This window comes from Thermobia domestica, chromosome 2 (assembly GCF_964235325.1).
Source record: "Thermobia domestica chromosome 2, izTheDome1.hap1.1, whole genome shotgun sequence".
Taxonomy (NCBI): Eukaryota; Metazoa; Arthropoda; class Insecta; order Zygentoma; family Lepismatidae; genus Thermobia; species Thermobia domestica.
This window is the reverse complement of record NC_137455.1, coordinates 118,856,781-118,871,354: the sequence shown is the minus strand read 5'-3', so window position 1 is coordinate 118,871,354 and position 14,574 is coordinate 118,856,781. Positions and strand designations below refer to the sequence as shown.

Below are 14,574 nucleotides of genomic sequence, written 5' to 3'. Positions count from 1 at the left end.
GTCCGTAGGGAACAGGCGCGTCACGGATAGGGGTACTCATAAACGAGCACACTTACACATACAATACGTTCACTATCACTTAAAATTCATTTCAATATGCTCAGCACTGATAGGTAGTGACTATTTATATCCACACTCTCATTCCTTCACAAAAAATGTTTCATATCGTATTTTACCTATACATTTTCTATTTGCTAGAACCGTCTCCTCGAGTGACCCCGAAATTTCTTATTTTCTTGGTATATATTCTGTATATTTGCTATTGAGGTTAGGTTATGTTATGTTGACTTTGTATTGACCCCCAATTACAAAACTATCCCCTCATTATATATATACAAAATATAAGATTTTGTAGATTGAGAATACTTTAACATATATATAGTGAAAGGTTTAAAAAGTCCTGGGTTCAATTTCAGGTGGGAGATCATAAAAAAAAAAAAAAAATTACACGATGATTCACTTTTATTAATCACCCGTCTCTTCTAGCCTAAAAGGCATATACATGGGACGTTATACTAAAAAATTTTATTTCATTTCTTCAAGCTGTAAAAATTGTTACGTAAATCTAATGCATTCAATAGATCTGTTCTAGTAGGGAATTTTCATGTTATTAGATGTTCCGATGCAGATTAAGATTAGTCCTAGTCCGTCAGATATTCAAAATAATGCAGTATTGTTTTACTTTTTATATTTTAAATAATTCTCTAAAGTGTTCTGGACTGTTACTGCCGTGACATATCTTCAAATAATCGCGTGTAGATTGATAATATATGTGCAAGCTGATATGCCCTGCAAATGATTACGTGCTATGTTATTATTTCGTTACTAAATTCCCTCATAGTGCCTTAGGAATGGTTTCCTAATGTAGGAGTTGCATTCATTAGGAGATTCATTTTACGGGAACTGTCCTTGACGACGCATCCGGATGTATGCCGTAAATAAAAAATAAAAAAAAAAGTAAAAATATAAACCAACCACAGACTCATTAGTTGCTAACAGCGAGAAAACCATCTAACCAAGTCATACAGGGCAGGAGGATATACAATCGCATAAAATCACACAGGGTAGAGAATTTGTAACTAATGGTTCCATACTTGTAACTGTATATGAGAGATAGTCAGAAAGTCCTATCACAAAAAAAAAAAAAAAAAAAAAAAAAAAAAAAAAAAGCTGCGACCATGGAACTTGATATTAGTTGTTCTTTACATATTCCCCCTTCAATACGATAGATTACTTAGCTGTGATCTTGGTTACGGGATTCTTCATTTTGGCTCTTCAGGAAAGGTTGCACCTTGAGAATCACTTTGTCGTCATTCCGCCACGCAATGATTTCTTCATCCACATAAAAAGGAAAAGTCACTGGCTGCCATATCTGGAGAGTACAGGGGAAGATGATAATTTTGATGCGCAAAGAAGCAGCATGTATGTATGTGACTGTCCTGTACAGAATGAATTGGATGTTGTTTCAGGTGCTTGGACAGTTTTCCTCGACTCTTCGTCTTGATAGCTTCCCATAACCTCGTTACGAGATTTCGGTACTATGTTCTTATGATGGTTTGCCCATTAAGGGGATAATCTGCTAGCACCATACCATGGCAATCCCATAAAACACTCAGCATCACCTTGCCCGAGGGTAGTTTGGTCTTCGCCTTTTTCGGCAGTGGTGAATCCACATGTTTCAACTTTTTGCTTTGCTCCTTTGTCTCAGGGTCATGGTGATACACCCAGCACCAATCCATAAGGCGATTAAAGAAGTCGTCTAGATTGGCGTGACACAGTTGCTAGATTTCCGCTGCTACCTCGATTCGGCGGGCTTTTTGCGGAACCCAACATCTTTGTCATGTGCATGGTATTGAAAACTGATTTTTACTTTTTCCACTATCGCCCCGATTGTAATACGCTGATCTGCGAGCACCAGGGCCTCTATTTCTCTTGTAATTCTCGTTTCTTCACAGAGATATTGTCTACTACTTCGTTCTTCGTCATTCAGACTTGTCTGACCTCACTGGAAACATCAGCGACATCTAATCAATATGTCATGATTGTGCATTGTTGTCATATACTTCCACCAACCCAGCATAGATTGTTGCGTCGTTCTTTCCCTTCAAATTGAGAAAACGAGTTACCGTACTACTTTAGGAGTGGGCTGCGCCATTTTCTCGTGGCTCCTCTAGCGGCGTGCGAGGATTCTCTAGCGCGGGGATTTCAATGTGTACCAGGACTACAGACATGTACCTGCAACGAAACAAATAATTAATTAAGTAACTATTTTTTCGAGGTGGTAATTAAAACATGATGACTACCCCTCCTACTTGTAAATATAAAATACAGAATTCCCATATCATACAGAAATACTTCGCAAGTAGTTAAGTATGTTACACGATCGTTTTCGGTAGGTACTCATTCATTTTAACCCTAGTATGGCCCTTGTAATGGTTTCACATTGATAAACATGACACCTTGAATACTTGGTCACGACATAACTGTGAGACGTGAATTTTAAAGTTTTCATTTTTTCCTTTGTCAGAGGCATTTAGGTAAGCTTCAGCAATAATATATTCTGTAAGTGACAGTGAGCCTTTTCAAACTGTCAGTGTTCATACACAGAAACGATTCAAGATACGAAAGAAACAGTTCACTTTTGGTTCCAGAGCTCACGCCGATATGTCCCCCTTGTCATTTGAAACTTCGAATTTGGCCTAGAAGGTGGTAATGGTCAGCATGTACCCTACAAGTTGCGGCCCTCCTCTACTATCATATCACAGTAACAGATATCACATTTTCCTTTCAGGGTTCAAAATTAATGTGTACCCAAGACCTTTCACAGTATGTTTCTAACTTGAAACACACAGGATCTTATAGTTACTTTTTGCGTTATATCAAGAAGTTGACTAACGGGTGATGCTAACTTCTGTGTTTAGAAACACGTAATTGAAGTTAATAAGGATTTATATCAAAAGACCAGCCACAACGGTTTCACTGGATTGTCCAAACATTTTAGAAGAAAACAAGTTAAGAGAGACCTATTTTCACTTATATTGATTTCTCCTATTGTGTTTGGACAACACTGCGGAAAAGTCGTAGCTGGCCTTTTCCAATATAAATCGTTGTTAACTTCATTAACTTGTTTCCAAATACGAAAGTTAGCATCATCCGTTAAGTCAGGCTCTTAATGCAACGCTAAAAACGACTCTGCATAGGACCCATAATATTGACAGATTACTATGGTCGTATCAAAAAGAGTGCACACATGAAAATACTATATTTGAAACAGTCTGTAGCTTCACAGTGTATAAATTCGTCAAGTACCAACAAAATTGTGCGTAATGTGTACAGCAATAAATAATTTTAACCATGGGAATAGCGATACTACTTGCTTGAAGTTAGAGCACGTTCTGTTAATGTTAATTGTTCTCTTCACATGTTCTACCATACAACATAAATATAAAATCAGTTGTTGTATAATAACAAACTATGGGCAGGAAAGAAGTCTGGTAATCATACGTACATAAAAGACATTTTTAATAGGTAATGGGAAGTTAATGTTAATAGAACTTTTCTTGTATAATCCTCTTTCATTTGCAGCAACATATGAACCGAAAAATTACTTAATTGTAATCAGCAAACAGCTCGTCAATTTGCAGTTCGAATTCTTTTAACAGTAATATTCCTTTGTGAATTATTACTTTTTATTTGTAAAATAAGCATAGTCCTTATTCTCCCCACGGGGGCTAAGGTGAAATGAATACTACATTTATATCTACGTATGCACTTAGTGCTTTATCAGCAAACTTCTAACGGGTCAAACAGTTGAAGACGACAGCATGACGTTAGCTCGATTCGCCTTCCATCGCTGTCTTTCTTTTATTCCTAAGGAATTCCAAGATTTGTGAATCTTATTTAAATAGCACTGAAACACATATATAATTATTTTTTAGGAAAAGTTTAAATACTAAATTTCATTTTTGTAAACAAGTGTTTTAACTACGATACACACTTCCATCTGCAGGAGGATGTTTCTGTATTATTATAAATTTGTCTATATATTTACACTTGCTAGCAACTATATTCCTGTTTACTACTGTTGGAAATAGCTTTTGCACGTATTTTCGATAAACTGTACTTTTAATCGTGAAAAAATCGTTATCAACATATAAAATAATGTATCTTATATTAATATTTGTGATAACTATCTGTTTTTAATACATAGTGTGTAGCGAAACGTAAAATAAACAATTCACTGAAGATTCTAATATTTTTCTTCTGTTGGTAGTGCACAGAAATTTAAAATGTATTGAATGATAACTGTATCCCTCTAATAGTAAACGCATTCTTCGCACATTAATTTTTAGTTATTTCTGTTACGTTTTTTTAAAAAAAAATAATTAAATGATATTTTAATATATATTATAGACAATACTTTTTTTTAAACCTTCTTTTTGTTATCTTTGCTTTAGAAAAAAAACTACGAGAATCACACATGAACTTTTAATTTCTGTTGACACTGTACACAAATTCTACTCATCTTGATGTGTTCTTTCCAAACATTCTTTTTTTTGCAAGTATCACACTTTTGTTTCTGCATTCTTATATCATATATGTAACACCATCTAACCGTCTGCGGTTCTTGACGTCTTGTTGATTGGAAGATGTATCTTGGAAGAATATCTTAGAACACTTATGATATGTTGCCTTGGGACGCTGAATTGTTCGGAAGAAACCGCTTCTCGATATCTGTTGCCGTTTTCGTTTTATGGTGACAAATGTCAAAACCGAAAATGGTTAATCTGAACCACTTTTAGTTTAAATACAGATTTAATGGAGGAGATGGAATCTATTCTTGTGTCGGTGAATCGTTTGCAGAAAGCAGCTTCTAGCTATCTATTACCGTTTTCGTTCAATAGCGGTATCGTTGGAACCGGAAATGACTAATTTGAACCACTTCCATTTTGAATAGAGGATTAACGAAAATGTAACATATTCTTGAGATGCTGAATAGATTTCAAAAGAACTGCTCGATATATATCTGACCGTTTTGCTCTGATACCTGTGAATAGACAGACGGACATAGCCGTTCTATAAGTCTTCTGACTCTTATGCATAGCATAGTTTGGAAGTCTGAAAAGCTTCAGCAAGTATATAACGCTATAACTGTGTGATTTGAAGAAAAAAATATGGATATAGCAATGAAAAAATGTATAGCAGACTGAAACCGGTTTTAAAGACAACAAAAGGTTTGTGGTTTCACCATTAGTAGTTAAATCAAAGGCATGCGTCAGCACCGGCACCGGCATATAAAAAATATATTTTAAAAACTCAATAGAGATGCTTAACGCACGTTTAAAATTGAAATATTTTAGTTTAACGTCCCACGATATGCCCTTTAGGCTAAGGAGATGGATGATTTATGCAAGTAAATGATGATCGAATGAGAATGTGGGAGAAAACGGGAGTACACCGAGAAAACCCACCTTAGGTTGTGAAGGCAATCATTTAATGAATCATGTAGTAAACATCAGATTAAAGAGATATTGCTTGTTTCAATTAATAATGTTTATTAATTAATCTCTTCATATTGGTACTGGTTTTACTTCTCAAAAATGATTTAAGAGCGATCCACATTCTCGTATAAGGTTACCATACGAATCCGTGCTGGCTTATTCAATAAAAATGTACCTAATGCTTAGCTCTTATCAATCTTTTCAAAATTAAATATGATGATTAAGTAAAACACAGAGGTAGTTTTGCTTTGAGATGGGAAGAGGTTTTGTGTTATTAGGTTGATTGATTAGATGGAATCTTAGCATCGCGATCAGCAGAGACACCATAATACTGTTAGCTCAAGACCTAGACAACAGAAAGAAGGGGCTTTCAACTTCGGAATTTTGTCACTAAAATTCTTCACTGAGGATATATCTTTCCTTTCGAAACTCTTCATAATGGTGATAACGATTCTCAAATATATTAAGAAGACGTGTCTTCATTCTCATCAACTCACCGTTATGTAATACGTAAGGTTGCAAAAGGAAGGACTTGCGGAAGCTTCATATGGATTTCCTACATTAATCATAAAGTTAAACACTATTTCAGGGCTCATAGCGAGTCACTTTTTAACTAAAAATTACTTTTTTTTTTTTTTTTTTTCAAATTTGTCACCAAAAGTTACTATTTGGCAGTTAAAGTGACTTTTTCGTTTAATTTATGTTTGGCATTGGCAGTTTTCTAAGAAAAATATAAAAATAAATGGAAAAAAGCGGTATGCATGGTATGCAAGATAAGCTGCCATGCAACATAGTAGGCTCTTTTTGTCTGTCCAACAATTTCTTTCGAACTCTTTTGCAATCTTTGTATTGTTTGTTTTAACTTCATATCAGTGGATACAGAGGTGAAAATTTTCCTTCACTATCATACACTACAAAGCGAACTTCCTTGTATTTTTCGTATAGAAATGGACAGTCTACTTCCATTTTCTTTATCCTTTCTAAGTGGCATGGACCATAGCTTGAGTAGGGAATGCATTGTTTCCACATGACGCATGTAGTGCTAACAAATGTTGACACGAAAAACAGTTAACTTTTCATTAATTTGTTCGAAAAGCATATACAATATTACAAACAAATATCACGAATACTGGTAGCGAATTTTCTGCGTTCTATTTACCCTATCCGTCATTCCTAAGTAGCGAATATGACAAAAATACTTTTCATATGAACACAACAACTTTGTATTTGAATTTGTGAGCCTCCTGAACATATAATTAGAGACTACAGTAAGTGTAATAAGTAAATTTTTAATTTTTCTAGTTTTGTGTTACGTCATTTCTAAAAATGGCGGATATTTTAAAAGCTAACTACCAATAAAGCTTCTCTGAGTGCCAAATAGTATTTTCTTCGTATTCTCCAGCCTCGACACCAAGATAACCATTCTGTGCCTATTTTTAACTTTCATAATTTGTCCGCCATTTTTCAAAATGGCGGATATTTTAAAAATTACTTCTCTGACTGCCAAAATAATATTTGTTTCGTATTATACAGTCTTGGAAAGATATATTTTGACAATAAGATGATCACTTTAAGTCAATTTTTAAAATTTCATTTTCCATGTCCACTAATTTGAAAAAATGGCGTCTACTGGAAAACATCCCAAAACTAGAATGTCTACCCAAGAAAAAAATAATCTAGTATGACACTAAGACATATTCCAGAAATAAAATTCTCTGCACATATATTTTTCTGCGGGAGTATATGGTAGGTCCAGGGCTATATGAGACGTGAACCTACAGCTTCACATTGTATCTAAATCACATGAGCTCCCACCGGGATCGAACTTGGGACTCCCGCGCCAAAGGCACGTATGCTAACCATAAAACCACGAAGGAACTCGTTATAGTTTTAGGATAGTTACGTTAATGAATAGAATGATATACTTTCACATCCTTTTCTCTCTTTTTTTTCTCCCTTCTTCTTTCTTATTTACGCCTCTGTCAAGAATCTGATTTTCTGATGTAAACTAAAATGCATGTTAACTAAAATAAACTATACCCGAAGGATATTGATTGCCAAGTTTAAGTGATTATTTATGTAATTCAGCCATAATTGCGACCTTTTGTGTATGTATTTTCTTAATTTCTAGACTCAATATATCCCGTAATTTCAGTTCCTTAATTTCTAGTATTCCTTTATAAAAAGGGGAGTATTAGGAATTTTGTAAACAGCTATTTAGGTAGTTTTAATATTATTATTTTCAGTATTTTGATAATTTGAAATTTTAAGAACGTTTTATTGTTTTTCAATTTCTTTTTATATACAGTAGAAGGAAGTCCGTTTATATTGATTTCATATTATCGTTAAAACTATGGATGTGGGACTAGACTTGCTGAGACCTGGTACAGTACCAATCTCCCCTGATACACTTCTATGGTTTGAATTTCTTCTGGACAGAAATCTCTTGGAGAGGCACTTGAAAAAGGAGAATCCCGGTAAGTAAGGATATTCCGTGTTACTTGTTTTGTGTGTGGACGAGTAAGTGACATTGCTTTTATTGATATCTTTAAAGTTTGAAATAGTAACCATTGTGTTTGAGTGCTACATGATCTGACGATTCAAAATCATTATTCGATGGAATTTCTATCTGCGAATCTACTGAAACGTACCGAACTCGAGCCATTTCTAAAGCGGTTGATCACGAATAATGAAAAGTGGATAACCCAAGGCAACAATGTGCGAAAAAGATCGTGGTCGAAGCGAGAAGCAGCTCCATAGTATGTTACAAAGTCCAATTTGACGCCTCAGAAAGTCATGCTGTGCGTTTGGTGTGATTGGAAAGACATTGCCCCCATCACAAGCTTCTGCTGCCAGGCAGAACGATGGATTCGGACCTGCACTGCCGACAATTAGCGCCAGTGCACCTAGCAATTCAGAAGAAACCACCTGTGTCAATTTTTTGTCGAGAAATCACAGAAGTTCTATAGCGACAGAATTGTGGTGTTGCCGGGAAAATGGCAGATCATCGAACAAAACAGTGGATATGTAGTTCATAATGTTATTTTTAAATCTCCATAAATATACTCTCAATTTTGACCTCCAGAGGTTCAATACTTTTTAGACAACCGGATACAACTGATCACAATTTACATACCTTTTCATAAATTCCTGAAGTAGTCTTCCCATCCATGTAATAACTTTTCTATCGTGTTTTAAAAATCAAAATTTTTCGGATATTTATGTTACAGGCTTCAAAAACCATATTTTTGTGTGTTTTTTCTGTAAGAGTACTCACTGGAATGGGAAGGACACTATTTTTTTTTTAGTTGTATTCATTTTCATCTTGTTGAAATTTTTGTCCTTTTTGTAAATAGTTAAGTTTTGTTTTTCCATTTACCTAACATATATTCATTACAGCAATTTTGAAAAACAAGTTTATACAAGAAATCTAATTGTGAATCTATATAATTTACCTATGATACAGTTGTGTAAATCTTAATGAAGAAATGAATCCAAACATTTGATTTTATTTTAGAAAAGTGCGCTGATTTTATGCATTTGGCTTCATCTAAATATTTGTATGAATTTGTTACCTTCTAATTCCGTGTAAAAATAATTATTTGAGTGAATATTATTAAGCTTTGTAAGTATATTCTGTAAGTCCTCATTCCTGTCGCAGATCAGAAGAGTCATCTGTGTACATAGAATATGTAACTGATCATTTTTTCATTCTTTCTTATAGTATGATTTAGTTTTCACGATAATTCATTATAATATTGAACAATATAATGAAAGGAGGCTGACCATAGCAAAATCTTTAGTTTGTACGTAAAATTTATTTTCGAAGGAGGTATAATAAACGCTGGTAAAGATTGCGACACTGCTTGAAGTTACCTAATTGAGAGAACTTGTAATTACTACTGCTGTTGTTGTAAAGTTACAGAGGCAAAGAAAAGCAACGAATATTTTAAACATTTTCCAGAAATACGTCATATTAAGCAGTATAGCAATCTCCACTCATGTTTTTCATATCTGTGGAACGGTTTGAGGTACTAAGTTACTGTAAACGGCGTTATGCTCTTTATGTATGTTGGAAACCACCTACATGATTGGATGTGATACTTCTGTAAGCATTTCTATAAAATAAAATTTTCTTTAAAAAGTCTAATTTTCAATCTCTTATAAATACTGTTTGTGTTTTCTCGGAATATGTCATATCAGGGTATTGAGCATTATGGTAATAATTTCGAAATTAACAAACCAATAGCATTGGACACTAAGGTGCTTTGGATGTACGTTGTCCTATTAGTCTGAGTTGCGTTATTACTGTTGTAGAGACCTTTAAGATTTGGATGTTACGATGAATGTCGATTATTATAATCATCCTGTTTTCTCCCCTTTAATTTGTTTCATTGTTGTGAGAAAGATGTTCAACAGTCAGAACAGATTTGCTTTGAACTATTAATTCGAAAGAAATGATCGGACAAATCCATTTATCGTTATACATATCAAAAGTAGCAAGTCTTCCCACGTGTTACTGAGGGCAGTATTTTTTTGTTCCTCCTATTGCGTCTTTCATATAGAATTCGTTTAAACTTGAAGTTTCGGACGAAATTCCTGTTGTGGATACCTTAGTGAACAACTCCCAATTCCTTATCTTCCCTTTTAAGTCAAGTATCAAAAAATGCTTGATTATTATTATAATTGCAGTCTCCATTTCCATTCTTCCACGTTGAAATTCCAGAAATCCTTCCTTAGGGATACTCTTCATCAAAATCCTATGCAGTGGCCAAATTGTAAGACTCTAATTTAAACAGTTTGACCTAGGCGTTGATCAGTCGGAACTAATTTTATATATATATATATACGAGGAGTGTTCAAATGAAAAGATACAAAACGACGCTATGGAATAATCAAAGTCTTCATTCAATAGTAATCACTAGAGGCCTGAGCACAACTATCCCACAAAAATTCCTTGTTCCAGAATTCCTCTGGCTGTGACATGAGCCAATCCTCTGCTGCGTCCTTCAGTTTTTCGTCCGAGTTGAAGCGCTTCCCTTTGAGATGTTTTTTTAGCGGATCAAGTAGATAGAAGTAATAGGGCGACATGTTCGGGCTGTAGAGCAGATGCTCAAGCTGCTCCCACTTGAACTTCTCCAGTATAGTTTGTGTGACCTGGGAGACGTTTGAACGAAAGTTATCGTAGAGCAGAATTACCCCCTCCGTGAGCAGCCCAGGCCGTTTGCTCTTGATAGACTTGCGTAGGCTGCAGAGTGTCTCATAGTACACGTCACTGTTAGTGATTTTTTCGTGCTCGAGGAATTCGATTAGTATCGGACTTCGGACGTCGAAAAAGACGGTGAGCATCACCTTGCTGCTGAGGGCACAGCTTTGAATTTCTAGGGAGGTAACTACGTATGCTTCCATTGCATGCTTCTCGCTTTGTCTCTGGCTCGTAGTTATGGCACCACCTCTCGTCACCGGCAATGATCCATTCCAGGAATGCTGGGTCTTCATGATACCGGAACAGGTGTTGCAGTGCAGTTGCTAGTGACCCTTTTGCGGTTCGCTGAGTATTTTCGGAACCCACTGTGCGTACACCTTGTGGTAACTCAACCTGTCGTGCACAGTTGTCCACACTGGTCTAACGCTGCCCCCCACAATCACTGCCGACATTCGCATTGTGATACACCATCACTTTTCACTAGGTCGTTCATCTTGTTGATGAGTTCGGCCGTAATTACCGTGTTTGCCTATCCTGGTCTTGGGTCATCACTCAAACTTTCCCGGCCTTCACGAAAGCGGACACGCCACTTTTTCACTGACTTGTCGAACATAAGTTTTCCCCGTATACGGCCACTATCCGGCGATAAATATCGGCCAGTTTAACCCCTTCGTCAGTCAGAAATCTGATAAAACCTCGCTGCTCCTGAGTCATCGAATTTTTCAATGTGAACTCCGTGATTTCCTCACACGCACTGCCGCGTCAATTGGACGGAACACACTACTGCTTGATTCTCTCCCGCGTCATGCTAGAGGCGCCCGCGCATGTGCACAACTATACAGGACGCTGCATTCTCTTCCCTAAATGTCTCACTACATTATCCCAAAGCGGCATATTCGTATTTCAACCGGTTTGGTTTATACGACGTTTCGTATCTTTTCATTTGAATACTCCTTATCTATCTATCTATATCGATCGATTGATTGAAAAATTACTAATATATATATTGTTTTCCTTTAACTTTCAGATCCATCTCCAACGGACCTAATTGTCAAATTCCTTGCCATTGCTCCTGATCAAAAGAATGGCGACAAACCTGATACAAAGATAACAGAAGGAGAAGGTAACGAGAGCAAATTTGAAATTAAGAAAAGCAAAAAGAACTTGGCACTGAAAATAATGTCACTTAAAGTTGCTGCATTTTTGAAATGGGACCTTGGAATCCTTGAGCAAAAGTAAGCTATTTCAATCTCAGTTGTGATGTCTAGATTAGTTTTTAAATAACGCAGGTAAAATTTGGGTACTGCCCAAAACTTCACCAGATCATAATGTGATCTGGCAGTACAAACAAAGAAAGAAGTTTTTTACCAATTCAGTAATTACATACTTTGGAATGTTAAGAGTGTTTTGTGCAGTGGTGCTATATACTAGCTTCTTTAAGTTTTATCACATTGTTTATGTTAAGTTTTAACATAACCACTTACAAAATTATCTTGTTTCGTCAATAATACATTGCTTAATCATAGATCGATGTTAAAGAACTAAACATCAACGTTATAAATTGCTCTTCGGAAAAATAGCACAGTTTAGTAGATTCACTTTACTTTGTATAAGTCCCATTTAAAGAAGGTTTATTATTATTATTATTATTATTATTATTATTATTATTATTATTATTATTATTATTATTATTATTATTATTATTATTATTATTATTATTATTATAGCAATGAGATTTTCATTTAAAAATGTTCAAATGCGAGTATCTACATTATCAAGTTCAGGGCCTCATTATTCTTCAGCTTCGCACGCACAGAAGTGCTAGGTGACATTGTGGGAAGAAGAAATAAAGTAAAGAGAGAGATGTGTATAAATGGAGAAAGAGTTAACACTATGTTAACGCAGTTATAAGATGTAGTCTAAAAGTTGGAAACAAATGAATGAATGTGTTATTACATTTACTTCTTTAGAGTGCTATACTATATAACTTTTTTCGTATTTTCCATAAGGTACACTGAGCACAATATATGTTAGCCGGAAACATCATGAAACATAGATCATAAAATCTTGAGAGAAGTTATTAATGTTAGAAGTTTAAATATGCGCAGTTAAAAGGAATCTGTGTGTGTAGATTTATTTAGAGACTGATTAATCTAAATATTCCCTAAGGCCCAGATTTAGAAAAAATGAATATTTTGAACATTAGTGGACATTCTAAGGTTATTTGCACATTTCTGCATATATTTGAAGTGATAAAACATTTTAATCTTCTTAACGTCTTCCAAGTAGTTTCATGTATATTGGATATCTATTTTTCCTACCCATTGAATAATAAAAATACTCTTTTCTAACATAGTTTTCAAACAAAACAACCCTCAGTACGGGCTTTATATCTATCTATATCTAGTTGTCTATATATCTATCTATCTATATACATACATACATACATAATCTCTTTCCAGCCTTAGAAAAAAGTGGATGTAAACAAACCCACCTGACTACTAGTGGATCGATGACCAGTGATTGGTTGTTGGTCTCACTGCACTAATATCTTACCGCAATATAATCCCTATTAAAATAATAATTTAAAATGAAAATATCCGAATTTATCCTGTATTTTGTGATAATAAACGCAATATATATAATATTTAACAACAGATGTAACTTTATTTCAACCTCACCCGTCCTTGGATATATTGTATTTACTGCGCATGCGTATGCGTTCGCTCGCCGACCCCACTCATTTGAAATTGTAGAATACAGAGAGTTCCATGGCGAAAAAGTGTTACAATAATCCACCTTCCTCTCGTGTTATAAAACACAAAAGAGAACATCAGGAACAGAGGCAATATCGTTTATACAACGATTTAAGAAAATATGTATTTCCAACATAACAGTAGTCAGTGTCAGTGCGTTAATTATATACGAACCAACAGAGTCTTACACTTTGGAAATTATGCGACGACAATAAGCTAGCAGAAGATCTAGTAGTTCACGTCTCTCGCTGCCGAAACACGTGTGAGCTGCGGAGTAATATATTTCGCTTTGTTTACATCTACTTTGTTCTAAGGCTGGAAAGACTTTACATACATACATACATACATACAGAGTCCGCCAGAAAAGTGGATACACTCTTTGTCATCCTGTATCAGGATACTGGCATTGACAACTGTTGTGAGATTTAAGTATGTTGTAGTATGGTTTTTCGCTCAACAGATGTCGGTACTGTTACTGAGATAACAAAGTGGCAGGTGCACGCTTGACGTTCGAGCAGCGTAAGTACGTTTTGAAGTGTTTTATCAGGTTTGGTAACGCTATCGAAGTGCACTGTCAGTGGAAAGGAGAGTTTGATACTGAACCACGCACAAGTAAGCTGCGCACGCTCGAGAACCTTCACCAGAAGATTACAGAGGCATGTTCATCGGTTCCCATTGATACATTGACCGCTTGTCGTTCTGTTAGGTGTTTGGCCGCCAACGGCCAACATTTTGAACATCTAATGTAAACATATTCTGATTTGTAACACGTTTGAACAATAATTAAATGTAATTAAGAAATATGATATATAGTTTTTTTTTCTTCTTTCTTAAACAGTGTTTACATTTTTCTGGCGGACTCTGTATATTGTTAAAACAATTTCACCTCTAGAAACTAAGAGAGCACCATTTTACAAATCACTGGAACTTGTTAAGAAACAACTTCTTTAAGTTCTATCCCAGACGAAACTGGACAAACGATTAAAGAGATAACATGATTAGCTCAAATCCAGGATTAGGAAAGCTTGAATTAATCAACCAGTACATATGTGGGGTCAGCCATTTGAATGTTTGCCATTTAAAATCTTTGCCATTTGAATGTTCTAAACTT

At 35.3% G+C, this 14,574-nt stretch overlaps 1 protein-coding gene across 2 annotated transcripts in view; it reads left to right on the top strand.

Moving 5' to 3' along the window:
- The window catches only part of IntS8 (integrator complex subunit 8), an 80,385-nt gene that overhangs the window by 1,470 nt on the left and 64,341 nt on the right, over positions 1–14,574 (top strand). For both annotated transcript variants that reach the window (XM_081745392.1, XM_081745397.1), the window contains exons 2-3: positions 7,810–7,978; positions 11,735–11,942. In XM_081745392.1, the coding sequence (XP_081601518.1) occupies positions 7,855–7,978; positions 11,735–11,942 (332 nt within the window). In that variant the 5' untranslated portion in view covers positions 7,810–7,854. The remainder of the gene's footprint in view (positions 1–7,809; positions 7,979–11,734; positions 11,943–14,574) is intronic.